We start from the raw sequence: 23455 nt of genomic DNA on the forward strand, positions 1-23455 counted from the left end.
CCTATTAAATCTCCCCCTTCTCATCTTAATCTTATGTCTAGTTCTTGATTCCCCTCTGGGTAAAAGAGTCTGTGCATCTACCCTATCTGCTCATGATCTTACACACCTCGATAAGATCACCTCTCATCCTCTGCGCTCCAAGGAATACAGTCCCAGCCTGCCCAACCACTCTCTAGAGCTCAGCCCCTCCACCCCCCCCCCCCCCCCCCCAAGTATTGGCAACATCCAGACCAAGGTGCAGGACTTGCGCTAATCTCCAGGGCCGCACAGGAGTGCAGTGGTAGAGCTGTCCGTACGCAGTTTATACTTTGCCCCTGTGACCACGTGGGTTTTCTGCGGGTGCTCCGGTTTCCTCCCACATTCTAAAGACTTACAGGTTTGTCGGTTAATAGGCTTTGGTAAGAATTGTAAATTGTCCCTAGTGTGTGGGATAGCGTTAACGTGCGGGGTGATCGCTGATCGGCGCGGACTCGGTGGGCCGAAGGGCCTGTTTCCATGCTGTACCTCTACACTAAACTAAATTACTCTACCAAAGAGATCGTAGAGGCACATCAGGCCAAATGACTGCCCCCTGTGCTCTTAAGTTTCTAAGGTGCAGGAGTGTTCTTCACTTGGATGGATAGGACGCGTCTGTATTTGCTGGTTGGCACAGACTCGGTGGGCTGAAGGGCCTGTTTCCGCAATGTATCTCTAAGCTACTCTGTCAAAGACACCGTAGAAGTACAGCAGCCAAATGGCTTCCTCCCGTCCTCTTTAGTTTCTGAGCTGCAGGGGTGTTCTGTACTTGGAACGGTTCAGACACCTCTCTCTTTGATCCAGCTGCCTGCACCTCTCCACAACCACATCCTGGGGCCCAGCTTGACGATAAAACCATACTTGTGTTCCGTGTCTGCTGTCACTGTGGCTGTCCCTCTCCACCCTCTGTGAAGAATGGTTGCCCCTCTTTCTTTCAACAAATGCATCCCTTCGTTTTTTTTTTCTCCTTTGCCTTCCTCCCCTTCCGTCTGTTGTCTGGAACTCGCTGGTAAAGATTGACACAAAATGCTGGAATAACTCAGCGGGTCAGGCAGCATCTCTGGAGAAAAAAGAATAGGTGACGTTTCGGGTCCGAACCCTTCTTCAGACTCGTGTTTCAAGTCGAGACCCCTCTCCCGGCAGCATATGTCTGAAGGAGGGACTGGCACGGTGGCGCAGCGGTAGAGTTGCTGCCTTACAGAGATCCGGGTTCAATCCTGACTACGGGTGCTGTCTGTACGGAGTTTGTACGTTCTCCCCGTTACCTCATGCGTTTTCTCCAATTTCCTCCCGCACTCCAAAGATGTGCAGGATGTAGGTTCATTGGTTTGGTAAAAATTGTAAATTGTCCCTAGTGTGTAGGATAGTACTAGTTTACAGGCTGATTGCTGGTCGGCGCAGACTCAGTGGGCTGAAGGGCCTGTTTCCACGCTGTGTCTAATGCTAGTTCAATTAGGAATGCATTGCCTCTCATTGCCTGTGCATGTTCTCTAGAGATACTAGCTGACTCACTGAGTTACTCCGGCACTTTGTGTCTTTTTGACCAGCATCTGGTTAATGAAATCACGAGAGGAATATATCAGGTAAACGCACAGAGTCTCTTGCCCAGAGGTGGGGAATCAAGAACCAGAGGTCATAGGTTTAAGGTGAGAGGCAGAAAGATTTTTTTTTTCTTTTCTCAAAAGGTAAAAGGTGGTGGGTGTATGGAAAGAGCTGCCGGAGGAGGTAGTTGAGGCACCTACTATCACAACATCTAAGAGATATTTAGACAGGTACATGGATAGGGTAGATTTAGAGGGGTATTGGCCAAATGCAGGCAGGTGGGACTAGTGTAGATGGGACATGTTGGTCGACGTGGGCAAGTTGGGCCAAAGACACGCTGTCTAACTCTATCTGCAGTTCCTTGTATTTTCACTTTACTGTAACCTGGCTCGGTATCGCCCAATTTCCCTAAACTACAAACCTCAAGAATAAGTGATACAAAGAGAGATAGAGTGGTAGTGATAGAGAGACAGAGATAAGAAGACAAAGAGAGAGGGTGATAGAGAGAGAGAATGTTGAAATAAACAAACCCAGTGTTTTACTGTCAGACCTGATGCTCAACAAAGTGATCAGAGGCAAAGTTGATGAAGTAGTTGTGTGACTATTGCTGCCAACTGACCCAAGGGAAAAGCACACGCTCAACACACCTTGCACTGTGCAAGACGTGAAATATTCTCCATTCCCTCCTTTTGCTGAATAGTCCACAGGGCTCTCTTCAAACTAGAAACCGAAATCTGTAATCATGCTGCCACACGTCATAGCCCTCACCCCACCCCCACCCCCCATGATAATCACCACTTTCACTCGATTCACCGTGACTCATTTGACTTTGAGTCTACGCTTGGTCCGGCCATTGAGCGGCACGGTGGCGCAGCAGTAGAGGTGCTGACTTATGGTGCCACGACGTGGGTTCGATCCTGACTACGGGTGCTGCCTGTGCGGGGTTTGTACGTTCTCCCTGGAACTGCGTGGGTTTTCTCCAATTTCCTCTCACACTCCAAAGACGTACAGGTTTGCAGGTTGATTGGCTTCGGTAAAAATTATAAATTGTCCCTAGTGTGTCGGATAGTGCCAGTGGTACGTGGGGTCATAAGGAATAGTAGAATTAGGCCATTCGGCCCATCAAGTCTACTACGCCTATCAATCATTGCTGATCTATCTCTCCCTCCTAACCCCATTCCCCTGCCTTCTCCCCATACCCTCTGACACCTGTGGGTGGGGGGGGGTGTTCCATGGTCAGCACGGGCTCAGTGGGCCGAAGGGCCTATTTCCATGCTATATCTCTAAAGTCAATGTACAGGAGGCCATATGGGGAAAACCCTGCCAGACCCGCTGAGTTACTCCAGTATTTTGTGTGTTCCTTGGTAGGCCAGCATTTGTAGCTCCTTGTTTCTACTTTAAACAGAAATACAATGTGACTTTGTAAAGTGGCGTAATCTATTAAGAGCATTTCCCATGAGTTTTATCACTGAAGATTGTGGCAAGGCTGTTGATTTTTCACGAGTATCAGGATTTAACACGTTGGTTATGAGAAAGTCTCGGAGGCCGAACCTTCTGCAGAAAGTGATGCAACTCCTCTGCTGCTGAAACCCCGTTGCCAGCTACGACACAAGGCTCAATGGTGCAGCGGTAGAGTTGCTGCCTTGCAGTGCCAGAGACCCAGGTTTGATCCTGATTACGGGTGCTGTCTGTGCAAAGTTTTTACACGTTCCCCCCGTGGGTTTCCTCCGGGTGCTCCGGTTTCCTCTCGCATCCCAAAGACGTGCGGATTTGTAGGTTGACTTTAGGGAGTGGAAGAGAAAGTGGGTTAACACCGAATCAGCGTGAATGAGTGATGGGCTGGACTTTGTGGGCCGAAGGGCCTGTTTCCATGCCACATCTCTGAACGAAACTAAATCAATGTTAGTTTTTCATGACTGGATTACTGCACTACACTTCAAAGCACTGAGAAAGGACCTCTATTACATGGACTATGGCGATTCAAGACAGTCATTTTCCACCAATTCGGAGATAATGAATAGGCATAAAATGTTTGCCCAACTTGGGATTGTTATCTCCAGAGTATCAGAGGTTGCTGCAGAGAAAACAATCCCAAGTTTGCCTCATGACAGCACGCAAGCCCTGATCATAACACTGTTCCCTTATCGCGAAGGTTGAAGGGTGACCTGATAGAGATATATAAAATGATGAGAGGCATAGATAGGGTGGACAGTCAGAGCCTTTTTTCCCCAGGGTGGAAGTCAAACACTGGAGGGGGGGGGGGAAACATAAAGGAAATGTGCGGGGCAAGTTTTATCGTCACACAAGAGTGTGCTGGGTGCCTGGATTGGGGTAGTGGTGGAAGCCGGTATTATAGCAGTGTTTAAGAGACGTGTAGATCGGCACATGGATATGCAGGAAATGGAGGGATGTAGAGCACAGCCAGGCACAGCCTTCCACACAAGGAATTAATTTAAGAAGGCATCATGTTCAGCATGGACAGTGTGGGCCAAAGGGCCTATGCCTGTACAATACTGTTCTAAATATTAAATGCAGAATGGATTTGTGTGGACAGCCCATTTTATGGAGAAACAAAGATTTTTTTAGATTTAGAGATACAGCGCGGAAACAGGCCCTTCGGCCCACCGGGTCCGCGCCGCCCAGCGATCCCCGCACATTAGAAACATAGAAAATAGGTGCAGGAGTAGGCCATTCGGCCCTTCGAGCCTGCACCACCATTCAATATGATCATGGCTGATCATCCAGCTCAGTAGCCTGTACCTGCCTTCTCTCCATACCCCCTGATCCCTTTAGCGACAAGGGCCACATCTAACTCCCTCTTAAATATAGCCAATGAACTGGCCTCAGTTAACACTATCCTACACACACTAGGGACAATTTTTACATTTGCCCAGCCAATTAACCTACATACCTGTACGTCTTTGGTGTGTGGGAGGAAACCGAAGATCTCGGAGAAAACCCACGCAGGTCACGGGGAGAACGTACAAACTCCGTACGGACGGTGCTCGTAGTCAGGATCGAACCTGAGTCTCCGACGCTGCATTCGCTGTAAGGCAGTAACTCTACCGCTGTGCCACCGTGCCGCCTACAGATGCTGGTTGAAACCAACAATATTAATCAGTTACCTCATCTACTGTATCCGCTGCTCAAATGTGGACTCCTATATATCGGCGAGAACTAGCGCAGGCTCGGCGATCGTTTCTCTGAATACCTCTGCCCAGTGCGCCTGAACCTACCTGATCTCCCAGTTGCTGGACACTTTAACTCCCCCTCCCATTCCCACACTGACCTTTCTGTCCTGGGCCTCCTCCGTTGTCAGAGGTTAATTGGCTTGGTGTATGTGTAAATTGTCCTTAGTGTGTGTAGGATAATGTTAATGTGCGGGGCTCGTTGGTCGGGCCGGACTCGGTGGGCCGAAGGGCCTGTTTCCGCACTGTATCTCTAAAGTAAGCTAAACCTGGGTCTCTGGCGCTGTAAGGCAGCAACTCTACTGCTGCACCACCGTGCCACCCCCTCAATGTACAACAGCGGAAAGACCCGACACTGTGGTCCTTTCTGGCTTGTTGGTGGTCGGGAGAGGTCACAAGAGCTGCCCGAATAGCTGGTTGCACGTTGTAATCAAGATCACTCACACTGTGGTGGTGGTGGTTACCGATGCAGGGTTGCTGAAACGCCTCTGGCTAATGGCCCTTGGAGAAGGACGTCCACCTGTACTACTCTTTATGTGGCTTCCTGACACGTAACAATGTGGTCGGCCGATTTCTATCTGATCTCTGAAAGCCAATGGGCAATGTCAAAAACAGATAGCCTCCAAGAGTTAGACCAATACGCTCGACAGTGAAGCCCCATTTCTTTCATCTTTTTTTAAACAAACGTATGCTATTTACATGTACAAAAATCACAGTGAAAACACTACTCTAATGAAACATCTATGTAAAAAAGGAATTGTACATTGTGGGGGAGAACCAGAGGACGTAGGTTTAAGGTGGGGGGGGGGGGGGAGGGGGGAGGAACAGTTTAATAGGAACCTGAGGGGAAACTTTTCTTACACAAAGAGTGGAAGGTATGTAGTACGAGCTGCCAGAGAAGGTAGTTGAGGCAGGTACTCTCACAACGTTTAAGAAACATTTAGACAAGTATAAGGGTAGGACAGGTTTTGGGTGGTGCAGCGGTAGAGTTGCTGCCTTACACCGCCAAGACCCCGGTTTGATCCTGACTACGTGTGCTGTCTGAACCGAGTTTGTACCACGTGGGTTTTCCCCAGGTGCTCCGGTTTCCCCCCACACCCCAAAGACGTACAGGTTTGTAGGTTTCTGTAAGTTGTCCCCAGTGTGGGCTAGTGCTTGTGAACGGGTCGGCGCGGTTTCGGTGTCCTGAAGGGCCTGTATTTCCGCTCTGTATCTTTAAGGTCTAAGAGTAACATCCAGGGGCAGCTTCTTCCCTGCAGCCATCAGGTTATTAATCACTACAACCTCCATATAAGCTCTGAACTGGTAAAACCTTGAAACCTTGAACTCCATAGGTTTGGGGGCATTTAAAAAATCTTTTTGCACTATTATTTGTTTTGTGTGTGTGTGTGTGTATGCACCCACACACACACACACATATGCCCATACAGAACTTGTTGTTGATTATAAGAAAATAACTGCAGATGCTGGTACAAATTGATTTATTCACAAAATGCTGGAGGAACTCAGCAGGTCAGGCAGCATCTCGGGAGAGAAGGAATGGGTGACGTTTCGGGTCGAGACCCTTCTTCAGACTGATGTCGGGGGTGGGACAAAGGAAGGATATAGGTGGAGACAGGAAGATAGAGGGAGATCTGGGAAGGGGGAGGGGAAGGGAGGGACAGAGGAGCTATCTGAAGTTGGAGAAGTCGACGTTCATGATTATTGTTGTTGATTATATTACTTACAGAGTACTATTCTGCTGTACTGCTGCAAATAAGAACTTCATTGCTCTGTTTGGTACATGTGACAATAAAGCACCCTTGCCCCTCTCTCTCTTTCTCTCTCTCTCTCTCTCTCCCTCCCTCCCTCTCTCTCTCTCTCACCCCCTCTCTCTATCTCTCTCTCTCTCTCTCTCTCTACGTAAATCCTGGAGCTGCTGGGGATGGATGTGAAATGGTGGCCACCTTATTCCATGGCCACATTTCCTGTGGACAAATGAAGGAAGAACTAACCCAGTGACGCTCTTGTGGTGGGCAAACTGGTGCCTATTCAAGAGGACATCTGGGGGAAACTCCCTTACATCCTCCCAACACAAAGAGCTTTTAAAACACGCAGGCCTTGGGAGATGCATGCTGCCGGATGTGCTGTTTACATCAGTCAGACCTCACTAAGGGCTCTGTGCACATGCTGGGGATGAGGTTGTTTTAATTAGTGTGGTGAAACACCCAAACCAAGATGGGTGCAATTCTTTGGAAGCCTCAAACTGCCTTGATGATCAAGGCAAGGATTACTTCATCCCTAAGGGACCCAACGTGCTGGAGTAACTCAGCGGGTCAGGCAGAACGTACATAGTTGACGTTCCGGGTATTTATTTTACTTTAGACTTTAGAGATACAGTGCAGAAACAGGCCCTGTGAACGCACAGTGAAATTATTTTCTTACCAACAGTCCAGGGTAGTATTGCCTTAATCAAGCACATCCCCGATTAGCAAAATGTGCAGTGATAGTGCAGTTTAGTTTCGAGATGAAGCGGGGAACCAGGCCCTTTGGCCCACAGAGGCCGTGCTGACCGACCATCCCAGCACACCAGCCCTATCCTACACACCAGGGACAATTTACCATTTTTACCCAAGCTAATTAACCGACAAACCTGCACGTCTTTGGGAGTGTGGAAGGAAACCAAAGCACCTGGGGAAAACCAACGTGTTCACAGATAGAACGTACAAACTCCATACAGACAGCACCCGTAGTCAGGATCGAAACAGGGACTCTGGCACTGTAAGGCAGCAACTCTGTAAGGCAGCCACCGTTCTTCTGGAAGGAGATATATATTTTAAAGACGACGTTCAACAAGGGTTTGGCGAGCCTTTTGTTGCTATGCATGTTGCTAACCTGTTGGTGTTTCCCCCCCGATCCTGTGCATGCTATGATGTTAGCTTTATCTGGTCTCTCTGTTCACACACAGGAAGTCATTGCTTAGCAATGATCAAGGTTTTGCAAACAAACATTTTACCAGCTTAATTTGGAGAACAAGAATGTGGAGGGGCTGTTGTTGAGGGTCACGATGTTTATCCGCATATCTGTGCACTGTCTTACCTCCAGCTTTTTAGTTTTAGTTTTCAGTTTTAAAATTACCGTGGAGAAACTGTATTCACCTTTGCCCCGCACACATCTCTCTTTGATTTCGACCCCCTACTAAAATCAGTCATGAAGAAAGTGTCCCGAACCGAGACATTGACTGTCTATGTGTTCCTGAGGTGCTGCCTGACCTGCTGAGCTACTCCAGCACTTTTGTGTCTGTTTTGTGTTAACCAGCATCTGCAGTTCCTTGGGTTTGCACTGTCTTATAACAGGTATAACAGAGCTTTATTTGTCGTTCGGCACCAAAGTACCGAACGAAACTACATAGCAGTCATAGAAAAAAAGAACACAAGACACATAGCCCCAACACAAACGTCCATCACAGTGACTCCAAACACCCCCTCACTGTGATGGAGGCAACAAAACTTCCCCTCTCTTCCCCACGCCCACGGACAGACAGCTCTTCCCCGACCGACCCGCACAGTCCCCGCACCGGGCGCTGAAACGTCCCGCGGCCGAACCGGGCGATGAAAGGCCCGCGACCAAGCCTTGCGCAGCTAAGTCCAGTGGCCGAGCCGCACCGGGCGATGTCAAGTCCCGTGGTCGAGCCGCACCAGCGATGAAAAGACCCGCAGCCGAGCCGCACCGGGCGATGTTAAGTCCCGCAGTCGAGCCGCACCGGGCGATGTTAAGTCCCGCGGCCGAGCTGCACCGGGCACTGTTAAGTCCAGCGGCCGAGCCGCACCGGGCGATGTAAAGTCCAGCGGCCAAGCCGCACCGGGATGTAAAGTCCAGCGGCCAAGCCGCACCGGGATGTAAAGTCCAGCGGCCAAGCCGCACCGGGTGATGTAAAGTCCAGCGGCCGAGCCGCAGCGGGCGATGTTAGGCCCCGCAGCCGAGCCGCACCCCGCGCCGTGAGGAAGAGAAAAGTCCCCCCCCCCCACACCACCACCCCCTCCCACACATACACAACCAAAAAATATATATAAAAACCATCCCAACACCAACACACAAAAAAAAAAGACGAACAGACTGCTAGTCAGCCGCTGCCGTTAGGCGCCGCCACTTCCGGTCACCCAATATCCCAGAGCTACAAATCTCAAAGGGTTCCCAGAGGATGACATGGGACACAGTGCCAGACCATTCAGTGTTTCCATGGCTTTGTATGGAGGAGAGTGGTGGGAGCCTGGAACGCACTGCCGGGGGTGGTGGTGGACACAGATACAATAGTGCCGTCTGCCGTGGACGTGCAAGGGGTAGAGGGGTTCGTATCATGCATGGGTAGATGAGATCAGTTTAACTTGACATCTTGTTTGGCACAAACAATGTGGGCCGGAGGGCCAGTTCCTGTGCTCCACTGTTTTAGTTTGGTCTGGAGATACAGCATGGAAACAGCCCCTCCGGCCCACCCCACCACCGATCCCAAAACACTCGCACTATCCAACACGCGAGGGACAATTTACAATTTTTACCAAAGCCAAATTAACCGACACATTACCTAGCCCCACCTGCCAGCGTTTGGCCCACATCCCTCCAAACCTTTCTTATCCATGTACCTGTCCAAATATCTGTTGAATGTTGTTATAGCATCTGCCTCAACTACCTCCTTTGGCAGCTCATTCCTACCACCTTTTGTGTTAAAAAAAAAAGTTGCCCCTCAGGTTCCTATTAAATCATTCCCCCCCTCACCTTCAACCTCTGTGGTTCTTGATTCTCCTGCTCTTGGTAAAAGACTCTGGGCAATTACCCAATCTACTCCTCGTGAACTTCCTATGCCAAGCACTTCTTAAATATGGTGCGAGTGTCTTTCCCTAGCAACCCCGTACGCCAGTGGGACCTGTGCCTCTCCCTTTGTGCCTCTACCCCCAGCTAGACTTGCCAACTAATAAGCGTGAGGCCAAAGGATGAATCACCACTCTCATTGCCTCAACGTGACTGTTTTTGAACAAGGGGGTCATCCATGGTCTTGGTTTAGTTTAGAGATCCAGCGTGGAAACAGGACCTTCAGCCCACCGATTCCGCGCCAAACAGCGATCACCCCGTACACTAATTCCATCCGTACACACGAGGGACAATTTTACCGAAGCCAATTACAAGCCTGTGTGGAATGTGGGGAAACGGGTGCTGTCTGTAAATGGTCCCAAGTGTGCAGGATAGAACTAGTGTACGGGGTGATCGCTGGTCGGCACGGACTCGATGGGCCGAAGGGTCAGTTTCCACGCTGCATCTCTAAACGAGACTAAACACTTGTGGTTGGTCGCCCTTTGTTTATGCCAAGTCGCTGACGGCCAGTGTTAATGTTGTCTCGCAGCCTTGCTCACGCCCACTCCAACCTCACCTCCAGCGTAGGCTGACAGGAAGCAAGGCCACCGACCGGCAGGAAGCAGCTGACGACAGCTGGCTTTGTACCCGCTCTGCTCTTGCATGGTGCAGACTTCCTTCGTGGTGCAAGTGTTTGAGCTTTTACATGCAGCGTTTCAGAAGCATCTCGATGCGACCTTTTGGCGGCACCTTTTATGGTGCTGATGGGACCCACTGCAGACAGCAGCGGTCTGAGCAGATCTGTCAACTCCAATCGGTTCAATGGTCATTTATCATCATGTGTACCTAAGTACAGTGAAATCCTCTCAAAATCATGGGAGGACCAGATCAGGTAAACGCACAGTCCCTTGCCCAGAGTTGGGGAAACAAGAACCAGCGGGCATAGGTTTAAGGTGAGGGAGGGGGGGGGGAAAGATTTAATTGGAGCCTATGGGTTAATTTTTTAATACAAAGGATGGTGGGTGTATGGAACGAGCTGCCGGAGGAAGTAGTTGAGGCAGGTATTAGAAGCATTAGACAGGTATGCGGACAGGGCTGGTTTAGAGGGATATGGGCCAAACGCAGGCAGGTGGGACTAATGTAGGTGGTGTGGCCCGTCGATTTTGGCTGGTGTAGGCAAGTTGGGCTGAAGGGCCTGTTTCATCGTTATATGAGTCTGACTAAATTCAGTGACATTATAGTTCCATAGGCATATAGTCCAGTGACATTTCTGCGTTACATTAGACACAATGATACTGGTTTGGCTTAGTTTAGAGATACAGCATGGAAGCAAGCCCTTCGGCCCACCGAGTCCCATTTATCCCCATACATGAGTTCTATCCTACAGACTCCATTGTGGGTGTAGGGGACAGATCAAGCCGTACTTAACTACAACATAACGTTTTGGCTTTTTCCCCTAGAAAACCCACAGTTTAATTACTTCCTCAATCACCCACAGAATGTCTTCAGTGAGAGTTTCTCTCAAGAGTTTCTTTCTCTTTGAGTCATAGAGTCGTGCAGCACAGAAACTGGCCCTTCAGTTCAACTTGTCCATGCCGACCAGGTTTTTTTATAACTGAGCTTGTGCCCAATTACCTGCATTTATACATATTCATCTAAACCTTTCCTAAACAAAATGGCTCTTAAAACTCACCACTGATACATATGTGTGCCACCTTCTGTGTGAAGAAATTGTCCCTCAGGTCTCTAACAAAATGGTGCAAGTACCAGGTGTGCTGGAGTGCAGCGCTAGCTACCATGTGATGGATTGTATATTGTGGTTGGCATGCGCAATGCAAGAAGTATTGCGGCAAGTATTTTAAGGCGGCGCAGTGGTAGAGTTGCTGCCTTAAAGCGCCAGAGACTCTGGTTCGATGCTGACCTCATGTGCTGTCGGTATGGAGTTTGTACGTTCTCCCCGTGACCACGTGGGTTTTCCTTGGGTGCTCCCGTTTCCTCACACACTCCAAAGACATGCCGGTTTGCAGGTTAATTGGCTTCAGTAAAATTGTTAATTGCCCCGAGTGTGTAGGATACTATTGGTGCATGGAGTGGGGTTGGTTGGTGTGGACTCAGTGGGCCAAAGGGCCTGCTTCTGTACTGGTTCTCTAAAAGCCTACAAAAAGTTTTTTTTAAAAATAGCGTTCCTTAATTCATCACTCGGGTTGTATCCAATTTGTGTTATGGAAACGTGTCATAGCCCTCACAGTTTAGATATACCGTGTGGAAACAGGCCCTTCGGCCCACCGAGTCCATGTTATCCCACTTTCACATTCACTCCCTACACACCAGGGGCAATTTACAGAGGGGCAATTAAACTACAAACTCCCACGACTTTGGAATGTGGGTTGAAACCGGAGCATCCGGAGAAAACGCACGCGATCACAGGGAGAACAGACGAACTCCGTACAGACAGCACCCGTAGTCAGGATCGAACTGGGGTTTTTGGCGCCGTGAGGCAGCAACGTGAGCTGCACAACTGTGCCACCCAGTAGAGAAAACTGTTTATTTTTATGTTCTTCTAGAGGGGCTGGTGGGACCTGGTTTTAAACCATCTGCTGCTAAGTGTCCAAACGCAGGATGTGGCCTTCAATCTAGGATTGTTGTGGAAGATCTTGTGATGCTATGTATTATGAACCATCCTTTCGGACCTGGAGCCAGGCTTTGATTCTATTCCATCCCCATGGTACAGGACATTTCCCTGCCTAGAGATGAAATGATACCTCCCTTTTCATAAGTACATAAGTCAGAGAAGCCATTCCATAGAATGGCCATATGGGCCACTTGGCCCATAGAATCTACTCTGCCATCCAATCATGGCTGATCTATCTTCCCCTCTCAACCTCATTCTCTTACATTCTCCCCATAGCCATTGACGCCCTTACTAATCAAGAATCTGTCAATTTCCACACAAAAAAACCCCGTTGACTTGGCCTCCACAGATTTCTGTGGCAATGAATTCCACCGACTTACCACTCTCCAGTGAAATAAATTCCTCCTCGTCTCCTTTCTAAAGTTACGTCCTTTTTTATTCTCTGGTCCTAGACTGCCCCACTAGTGGAAACATCCTCTCCACATCCACTCTATCCAGGCCTTTCGCTATTTGTTAGGTTTCAATGTGTGTGTGTGTCCCCCCCTCACCCTCCCAAACCCCAGCGAGTACAGGCCCAGTGCCGTCAAACGCTCATCAGACGCTAATCCAACCCTCGCCGGGATCGTTCTTTTGAAATTAGTTTGTCAGATATGAACTTCCCTTTGCTTAAATTTGTGCTTGTTTGGCATTTTCAGTGAGAAAGCGTGTGGTGTGGTGGAAATGGAAAATGTCACATCTGTACTGTTGGAAGTGTCTGACGTAAAGTTAGCTTTTGGGCAGCGTGGATGGAACTGTGGTCTTCCCGTTCAATGTGACGTCAGTGAGGATATTGTGCCAAAATAATGCCATTTTCCATTCCTCGCCGAAAACATCACGCATTATATAAGTACAGGAAGAGGAAAAAATAATTCTGCTTTATACTTGTAAAGGCAAGGCAACTCAATTAGTTTCTCTGGTGAGGTTGGTGGGTTGGGTTGGGTTACTGTTGGGTTAAGCCCCCGCCTCTATCAGCTAAACGACAATTTAAGAAAAAAACACCTCGGGCGTTGTAAGGTTTTCTGAACGGATTAAAACCTGCCGTTGATTCCATCAGTGATATGTAGGTCACGCATTGTTTGGTAAGCGATGCAAGAATTTATTTTTTAATTGCAGATTTCTGCATCCCTTGAATGTCTCCTCATTTGGAATTAGTGGACTCTCGCCCCACTTAATAAGGCTTTTGAATAAAGTTGGCAAAATGCACGACTGCTAAGCGGTGAATACTTGTGAGGAAACAAAGTGGCCAGGGTGTGGGACAGGGCTGGACCACCCAGCATGCTCCTGGGTAAAGCCGCGCTGATTTGACTCCGAGAGGTCATTGAGTTGTGCGGCCCTTTGGCCCACTGTCAAACACCATTCACCCTAATGTGTGGGAAAGGAACTGCAGACACCAAAGATAGACACAAAATGCTGGAGTAACTCAGCGGGTCAGGCAGCGTCTCTGGGGAAAAGGAATAGGTGATGTTTTGGGTCGACACACGTCTTTAGACGGAGAGTCAGGGGAGAGGGAAACGAGGGGTATGAAAAGATTCTGCACTTTTTCCGGAGTCAGGATCGAACCCGGGTCTCTGGCGCTGTGAGGCAGCAACCTTACCGCTGTGCCACCGTGCCAGTAGTCTTGGAATCTTGGACAACGAGCAGGTATGGCGTCTTACACTGCATGAATGCAGTTGTTCGGCAAGAGGGTGTGTCCAAACCTGCTTACCCTGCTATCTCTACTAATGCTGCCTGACCCGCTGAGTTACTCGAGCAATAAAGGCAGGGCTTGGCTGTGATATTTACATTTCCTTCACCAACTCTTAAATAAAATGTGCCTGTTGAACTTTCAAGAAAGGAGACATTTGTCAACATGGGCCTCCTCATAGCTACAGCAAAGTGGCGCAGCGGTAGAGTTGCTGCCTCACAGCGCCAGAGACCTGGGTTCAATCCTGACTACGGGTTCTGCCTGTTCAGGGTTTGCATGTCCTCCCTGTGACTGCGTGGGTTTTCTCTGGGTGCTCTGGTTTCCTCCCACATTCCAAAGACGTGCAGGTTTGTGGGTTAATTGGCCTTCCTTAAATTGCCCCTCTGTGTGTGAGGCGTGGATGAGAACGTGGAATAACACAGAAAGGGTAATCGTTGGTCGGTATGGACTCAGTGGGCCGATTGGTCTGTTTCCAAGCCAAACTAAACTACCACTGCACTTAATGTAACCGGTACGTGTAAAAATTAGGAAGGTGTACCTTGATACATCCTGGACCAGCATGATAAAGATGCAGGAGGATGCAGAGTCATACAGCGTTAAATCAGCTCTGACAGACCAACTTGCCCACTCGACCAACATGCACCATCCACTCTAGTCCCATCTGCCTGGATTTGGCCCATATTCCTCTAAACCTGTCCTATCCATGTACCTATCTAAATGTTTTTTAAACGTTGCCTCAACTACCTCCTTCGGCAACCTGTTCCGTACACCTATGACTCTTTGCGTAAAAATAATTTGCCTCTCAGGTTCCTATTATATCTTTCACCCGTCGCCTTAAACCTATGTCCTCTGGTTCTTGATTCCCCTACTCTGGGTAAAAGACTCTGTGCATTTACCCCATCTATTCCTCTCATGATCTTGTCCACCTCTATAAGATCACCCCACACTTGAGCTCCTGTGCTCCAAGGGATAAAGTCCTAGCCTGCTCAACCTCTCCCTATTGCTCAGGGCCCCCGAGGTCCGAGGAGTAAAACACGCTGTCAAAAGTACTCTGAGCCTGACTGGTAACCTTGATTTCACAGAATAATTTGTGGTTGATGCATCTTTGGTCATTTGTGGAAAACCACAGCACCGTTAATGCATCTGTGGTGTTCACAGTAGTTCAGAAATGTGCTGTCCGATGGTGGGACATTAGTAGCATTTACAAACACGTTCGCACAAATTTAAACCTTCAAAATTCAAATTCTTTTCAAGAACTTGAATTGGTTTAATTAAACACACAAAATCCTATCACATTGCCGGAAGTATTAACGAGACTCGTGTACTTAAAACCAGAGGGGTGGGTGTGAAATGAAGGGGCGATCCCTTAATAATCTTATATGTTTCAATAAGATCCCCTCTCATCCTTCTAAATGCCAGTGTATACAAGCCCAGTCGCTCCAGTCTTTCAACCTGCTGGGGTGCAATGTCCTTCAAGGTTGAGACTTGCAGTTACTTGCCAAGAGGTGTCATATTTCTAACTTGAACTCTTGCAGCAAATTCTAAAGTATCCACAACAGAGAATAATCGAACCCCTCCATGTTCTCCAAAGGTGCTGCCGGATGGACCTGCTGAGTTACTCCAGTACCTTTGTTCTTTTGTGTATTAGCCAACATCTGCAGTTCCTTGTTTCTACATTTTGTCTGCCCCACCACAACAAAAAAGCATGCCTACTTTTGAAATAGTTTCCCTCCTCCCCCTCCTCCCCTCCCCCTCCTCCCCCCTTCCTCCTCCCCCTTCCTCCTCCCCCTTCCTCCTCCCCCCTTCCTCCTCCCCCCTTCCTCCTCCCCTTCCTCCTCCCCCCTTCCTCCTCCCCTTCTTCCTCCCCCTTCTTCCTCCCCCCTTCCTCCTCCCCCTTCCTCCTCCCCCCTTCCTCCTCTCCTTCCTCCTCCCCCTCCCTCCTCCTCCCTCCCCTCCTCCTCCTCCCCCTTCCTCCTCCTCCCCCTTCCTCCTCCCCCCTTCCTCCTCCCCCCTTCCTCCTCCCCCCTTCCTCCTCCCCCCTTCCTCCTCCCCTTCCTCCTCCCCCCTTCCTCCTCCCCCTTCCTCCTCCCCCTTCCTCCTCCCCCCCTTCCTCCTCCCCCCTTCCTCCTCCCCCCTTCTCCCTCCTCCTCTCCCCACCTCCTCTCCCCACCTCCTCCCCCCTTCCTCCTCCCCCTTCCTCCTCCCCCCTTCCTCCTCCCCCTTCCTCCTCCCCCTTCCTCCTCCCCCCTTCCTCCTCCCCCTTTCCTCCTTCCCCCTTCCTCCTCCCCCCTTCCTCCTCCCCCCTTCTCCCTCCTCCTCTCCCCACCTCCTCCCCCTCCCCCTCCTCCTCCTCCTCCTCTCCCCTTCCTCCTCCTCCCCCTTCCTCCTCCCCCTTCCTCCTCACCTTCCTCCTCCCCCTCCCCTCCTCCCTCCTCCTCTCCCCTCCTCCTCTCCCCTCCTCCTCTCCCCTCCTCCTCTCCCCTCCCCCTCCTCCTCCTCCCCCTCCTCCTCCGGTTTCCTCCCACATCCCAGAGATGTGTGGGCTTGTAGGATAATTGGCCTCTAGATTACCCCATGTGCAGGGGGGTGAATAAGAAAGTGGATAACCTAGAACTAGTGTGACATGGACTCGGGAGACCAAAGTGTCTGTTTCCACGCTGTGTCTCTAAACTAAACTAAACTAAAACTAAATCCTCATCTAATCACATTGATCCTGTAATACTTTAGTGTAGTTTAAAGATTATAGTGTGTAAAAACAGGCCTGTCGGCCCATCGAGTCCGTGCCCACCATCGATCATCCATGCACTAGTTCTATCCTGCACACTAGGGACAATTTACAGAAGCCAATTAACCTACAAACCTGCACGTCTTCGGAATCTGGGAGGAAACCGCAGCACCCGGAGAAAACTCACGTGGTTACAGGGAGAACGTACAAACTCCATACAGACACCATAGTCAGAATCAAACCAGGGTCTCTGCCACTGTAAGGCAGCAACTCTACTGCTGCACCACTGTGCTGCCCCTAATCTAATGGAACATGCTAACTTTCTATTTCTAGATACATTTCTACACCTAAATGTGATATTGCCCAGTCAGACAATTTTGTCCAAGTTCTTGAATCAGTCTGAAAAAGGGTACCGACCTACAAAGTCGTCTGTCCGTTCCCTGGCCAGATGGGTGGCATGGGTGGCACAGCGGTAGAGTTGCTGCCTTACAGCGCCAGAGACCCGGGTTCAATCCTGACTATGGGTGCTGTCTGTATGGAGTTTATTTGTTCTCCCTTTGACCGCGTGGGTTTCCTCTGGGTTCTCTGGATTCCTCCCACACTCCAAAGGCATGTAGGTTTGCCGATTAATTTAGCTTTGGTAAAATTGTTCCTAGTGTACAGGGATCTAGTGTACAGGGATAGATCTAGTGTACAGGGATATATCTAGTGTACAGGGATAGATCTAGTGTACAGGGATAGATCTAGTGTACAGGGATCACTGGTCGGCGGGGACTCAGTGGGCCAAAGGGCCTGTTTCCGTACTTTATCTCTAAACTAAACTAAAGATGCAGCCTAACCTGTTGAGTTCCTCCACCATTTTATGTTTTGCTCAAGTTCTTGAATCCTTGGGTAAAGCTGTCTATTTTAAGGAGTGAATTATTCACAGTGGTGCAGTCATGGCAAGAACAAAGTTGTGGTCAACTAATCCCTTAACTGCAAGAAGCTATCAGACATTAGGATAGTGTCTGTCCTGGGCTGAGTATTGTAGGTTAGTCCATTCCCTTGTGCCTGCTGTTGATGGATGGATGCTGAGGGTTTAGTTTAGTTTAGAGATCCAGTGTGGAAGCGGGCCCTTCGGCCTACCGAGTCCACGCCGACTAGCGATGCCCACACACGAACACTATCCTACACGCACTGTGGACAATTTTACAACTCACCGAAGCCAATTGACCTACAAACCTGTACGTCTTTGGAGTGTGTGAGGAAACCGGAGCACCCGGGAAAAAACCCACGCAGATCACGAGGGGAAAGTACAACAGATGGCACCCGTAGTCAGAATCGAACCCAGGTCTCTGGCGCTTTAAGGCAGCAACTCTATCGCTGCGTCACCGTGCTGTGGCTTGCAGGGGGTTTGGGTGTCTCGGAGGTTTTGGCACATTAGTGTCCAGTATCAGCCGTTTGTGACTGAATTGGAAAGAAGTTGCAAAAGGAATATGTAATGTGAGATGCTGCTTGCCAACTTGCATCATGCTTACTGATCCTGCACAAGGCTCGGTGTGTAAGAGGGTGTATTGGGACATTTGGGTAAATAAGTTCTGCATAGTTTACCCTTGGTGTTAATGTGTCTTGCTGCAGTTCAACATTGGTTGCCTTTGTGTTTCCAAGCTTATCCTAAAATTAATTAAAACCCTCTGGAGGAATGAAATGTTGTTTAAATACAGATTTGCCACCTGAATGGAGGAATAGGCTGACCTAGGCAATTTCGTTTAAAGATGCAGTGTGGAAACAGGCCCTTCGGCCCGCTATGTCCATGCAATCCAGATCTCATTCATACTAGTTCCATGTGTTATCCCACTTTCCTCAACCACTTCCAACACATTAGGGGGCAATTTTACAGAGGACCAATTAACCTACAAACCCGCACGTCTATGGGATGTGGGAGGAAACCGGAGCACCCGGAGAAAACCCACGGGGTCACAGGGACAACGTGCAAACTCCACACAGACAAAACCCGAGGTCAGGATCGAACCCTGGTCTCTTGCGCTGTGAGACATCAGCTCTACCAGCTGCGCTACCGTGCCGTCCAAATTATATTCCGAGTAAGTGGGGCACAACGGTAGAGTTGCTGCCTTACAGCGCCAGAGACCTGGGTTCGGCCCTATCTATGGGTGCTGTCTGTACGGAGTTTGTACTTTCTCCCCTTGACTGCATGGGTTTTTCCCAGGTGCTCCCGTTTCCTCCCACACTCCACACATGTACAGGTTTGTAGGTTAATTGGCCTCGGTAAAATTGTAAATTATCCATAGTGTGTGTAGGATAGTGTAACTGTGTGGGGATCGCTGGGCGGCGTGGACTCAGTGGGCCGAAGGTCCTGTTTCTGCACTATCTCTAAACGAAACTAAAATAATATTCCAAGAACCCAGTAAGCTCTCAATCACAAAGCCAATTTTCACCACGTTTAGAGGTTGTGGGGTCATGTCCCCACTGTGATCACACGACCATCAGACTGATTCCTCGGGTTGGAGGCCAGAAGCCGAGTGGACCTCTCTTGTCACGATTTTAGCAGAATGGGAGATGATCCTATTGAACTAGTCCAATTCTAGATGATCCTATTGAACTAGTCCAATTCTGACCAGCATCGATGGTTCTGGGCAGGGTGTCTGGAACCCAGGATCAGTCTCAAAGCAGGGGATTGGGACTAAGATGGACAGGGGCTGCACAATGGTGCAGCGATAGAGCTTCAGCCTTCCAGCTATGTTCTAGCCAGGTGCTCCGGTTTCCTCCCTCACTCCAAAGACGTGCAGATTTTGTAGGTTTATTGGCTTCTGTAACTTGTCCCTAGTGTGTGGGATAGACTCGTGTGCAGGTGATCATTGGTTGGCTTGGACTCGGAAGGCCGAAGGGCCTGTTTCCATGCTGTATCTCTAAACTAAACTACAGATGCAGCAGGCAAACAGGCCCTTTGACTTGCCGAGTCCATGCTGACCATTGACCACCCGTGCGAGATTTCTGTTGGCCCACTTTAGCATTTTACACACTGGGGGCAATTTACAGAAGCCAATTAACCTACAAACCCGCACGTCTTCGGAATGTGGGAAGAAACCGGGGCACCTGGAGAAAACCCACGCGGTCACAAGTAAAATGCTGGAGTAACTCAGCGGGGCAGGCAGCATCCCTGGAGAACATAGAGGTAGATAGAATAGAGATAGAGTTCGGTGATGTTTTGGGTTGGGGCCGCCTTCAGACTGAGAATACAGACGGCTTATCTGTTAATAACATTTTAACCTTTGGGAATACAAACCAGGGATGTGCAGAAATAGAAAGACATAACCAGGTCTCCCTGAACTGAAACATCTCTTTTCTCCTCCAGTTGATATTCGGGAAATCAAGGAGATTCGCGCAGGAAGGAATTCCCGGGATTTCGAGCGGTACCATGATGATGCATCCAGACCCGATTTATCCCGGCCGGATTCTTCCCACTGTTTTGTTATCCTGTATGGGATGGAATTCCGGCTGAAAACTCTCAGTCTGGCAGGTAAGCCTTTGATTCCACAAGTTCGTTTCCAGATCTGATCAGATTTGTTTTTTGTCATGTACTCCAGGAGACCTGGGTTCTCACAGCACCCGAGACCTGAGTTTGATCCTGACTACGGCCACTGTCTGCACGAAGTTTGTACGTTCTCCCTAATTTCCCCCGGGTGCTCCGGCTTCCTCCCACATTCCAAAGACGTACAAGTTTAGGTCATGGCATAAGGGGTTGGAGCAGAATTAGGCCATTCAGCCCATCAAGCCTGCTCCATCATTCATTTGAGGCTGATCTATCTCTCCCTCCTAACACCATTCACCTGCCTTCTCCCCATAACCCTGACATCCCTACTAATCAAGAAGTTTGCATGTTAATTTATCCTCCATGAATTGTTCCCAGTGTGTAGGACGGGAACTAATGTGCAGGTGATTGTTGGTCGGCACGGTCTAGGTGGGCCGAAGGGCCTATTTCCACACTGTATCTCTAAACTAAAACTAATAATTTAACAGAAAATAAATGACACTTTTAACAGAAAATAATTCTGCTGCAAAATCCCGACACTGCCAAAACCTGGCTTCAGATTTTTTTAAATAAAATGATAAAAAAAAACAATTCACACAGCATTAGATGGGAATGCAAGATGCTGCAAAGGGTAATGCTGTTGCAAGAGGTCGGTCAGTCCGGTGCTGACTGACATTGGCTCCATGTAAACATCACGCTGTTTGACACTCGCACTGAGGTTCATTTTTTGGGGGTGGCGTTTGCCTGACCTTTCATAATTTTCTCTTGTCCGCTCTTTCACAGCTACTTCGGAAGAGGAGATGAACATGTGGATAGCCAGTCTCAACTGGCTCTTGATGGACACTGTGAAATCGCCAACGCCGCTTCAGATAGAAAGGTAATGGAAGAAGAGTAGAAACAAGGAGCCACAGGTGCTGGTTTACCGAGGAAAGACACAAAGTGGGTGGAGTGGATGTTTCCACTCGTGGGAGAGTCCAGGACCAGAGAACACAGCCTCAGAATAGAAGGATGTGCCTTTAGAAAGGGGATGAGGAGGAATTTCTTTGATCAGAGGGTGGTGAATCTGTGGAATTCATTGCCACAGACTGTTGTGGAGGCCAAGTCATTGGATATCTTTCAGCAGGAGATTAACCGATTCTTGATTAGTGTGGGTGTCAGGGGTTGTGGGATGATGTTAAGGCAGGAGAATGGGGTTGAGAGGGAAAGATAGATCAGCTATGATTGAATGGCGGAGTAGACTTGATGGGCCAATTGGCTTAATTCTGCTCCAATAACTTATGAAGTTTAGATTTAGATTTAGATTTTATTTTTAGATATACAGCGCGGAAACAAGCCCTTCGGCCCACCGAGTCCGAGCCGCCCAACGATCCCCGCACATTAATACTATCCTACACACACTAGGGACAATTTTTAAATTTACCCAGTCAATTAACCTACATACCTGTACGTCTTTGGAGTGTGGGAGGAAACCGAAGATCTCGGAGAAAACCCACGCAGGTCACGGGGAGAATGTACAAACTCCTTACAGACGGCGCCCGTAGTCAGGATCGAACCTGAGTCTCCGGCGCTGCATTCGCTGTAAGGCAGCAACTCTACCGCTGCACCACTAGGTAACTCAGTGGGCCAGACATCCACTGGACAGCATCCATGGAGATCATGGATAGGTGATGTTTTGGGTCAAGATCTGAAAGGTTACCTATCAATTTTCGCCAGAGATGCTGCCTGACCTGCTAAGTTATTCCAGTAATTTAATGTCCTTGTGTGTATGAACCAGCATTTGCAGTTTTCTGTTTCTAAATCTGACCAGATTGGGATCAGAACAGCTCAACCTTCCTAGTTTGGTTGTTAATATTGACAACTTTCTGAGTGTTTCCAACATTTTCTATTTTTATTCCATCTCTAATTTTAATATCCTTCCCCAAACAAATAATCAATTATTTGCCATTTACAATTGAACTGGAAAACAAAAGTCATCGGAAAATAATCCGAAAAGAAGAGCTTGCCATTTTTTTATGACCCTCCCGGAAGATTCAAAGTCGATGGAGACACAAGACACTGTAGATGCTGGAACTCAGAGCAAAAAAACAAACTGCTGGCGTAACTCCGCAGACCAGGCAGCATCTGTGGAGGGAGAGGGATGGGTGGCGTCTCGGGGCAAGACCCCGCATCAGGACCGAGAGTGTGGAGTGAAGTCAGCCAATATAAGTGTTATAAGGAGAAGGCAGGAGAATGGAGTTAGGAGGGACAGATAGATCGGCCATGATTGAATGGCGGAGTAGACTTGATGGGCCGAATGGCCTAATTCTGCTCCTATCGCTTATGACCTATAATGGAGTGAGGGGATGGGCTGAGAGAGTGACTGGCAAGTGATAGTAGAACTGAGGGGGGAGAGAGATTATGGGCAGGTGGACCCGTGTGGGGAGGGGAGGGGAGGGGAGAGATGAAATGAATGGATGATACTTTATTATGTGGCTGGTGGGTTTTAGGTAGAGACTGATGTAGAGAGAAAATAAAGAAGGTGTGTTTAGCTTAATTTAGAGATACAATGGGAATACTGGCCCTTCAGCCCATTGAGTCCGTGCTGTCCAGCGATTACCCCGCACACTAGCACTACCCGACACACTCGGGACCGATTCCAATTTTTACCGGTCAATTAACCTACAAACCTGTATGTCTTTGGAGGGTGGGAGGAAGCCAGAACACCTGGGGAAAACCCACGAGGTTCATGGGGAGAATGTACATTTCTGTACGGACAGCACCCGTAGTCAGGATCGAACCCGGGTCACTGGCGCTGTAAGGCAGCAGCTCTACCGCTGTGTAACATTGTGACTGTGAGTGTCTGTTACCTGAAACCAGAACATTCAGTGTTTGTGCCGTTGGAGTGTAGACTATGCAGGCAGAATATGAGAAAATAGGGTCAATTTTAGCACTTGTCAACATTAGCGTCTTGTCAACATTAGCCTCCTCAGCACAGGTGAATGTTCAAAGTTGAACCTTCAGTGGTGCATCAGGGGAAATAGTTGCATCTGACTGTAGCCGTTGAATTTTAAGCACCCAAGCAAGAGTAATCCCTCTCTATTTTAGACTTTAGAGAAACAGTGCAGAAACAGGCCCTTCGGCCCGCCGAGTCCGTGCTGACCAGCGATCCCTGTACGCTACTGCTATCCTACACACTAGGGACAATTTACAATTTTTACCCAAGCCGATTAACCTACAAACCTGTACGTCTTTGCAGTGTGGGAAGAAACCAGAGCACCCGGAGAAAACCCACGAGGTC

At 48.9% G+C, this 23455-nt stretch overlaps 1 protein-coding gene across 3 annotated transcripts in view; it reads left to right on the forward strand.

Moving 5' to 3' along the window:
- The window catches only part of plcg1 (phospholipase C, gamma 1), a 107662-nt gene that overhangs the window by 16209 nt on the left and 67998 nt on the right, over positions 1 to 23455 (forward strand). For all 3 annotated transcript variants that reach the window (XM_078418747.1, XM_078418748.1, XM_078418749.1), the window contains exons 3-4: positions 20002 to 20166; positions 20962 to 21055. In XM_078418747.1, the coding sequence (XP_078274873.1) occupies positions 20002 to 20166; positions 20962 to 21055 (259 nt within the window). The remainder of the gene's footprint in view (positions 1 to 20001; positions 20167 to 20961; positions 21056 to 23455) is intronic.

Source organism: Rhinoraja longicauda, chromosome 22, assembly GCF_053455715.1.
Source record: "Rhinoraja longicauda isolate Sanriku21f chromosome 22, sRhiLon1.1, whole genome shotgun sequence".
Taxonomy (NCBI): Eukaryota; Metazoa; Chordata; class Chondrichthyes; order Rajiformes; family Arhynchobatidae; genus Rhinoraja; species Rhinoraja longicauda.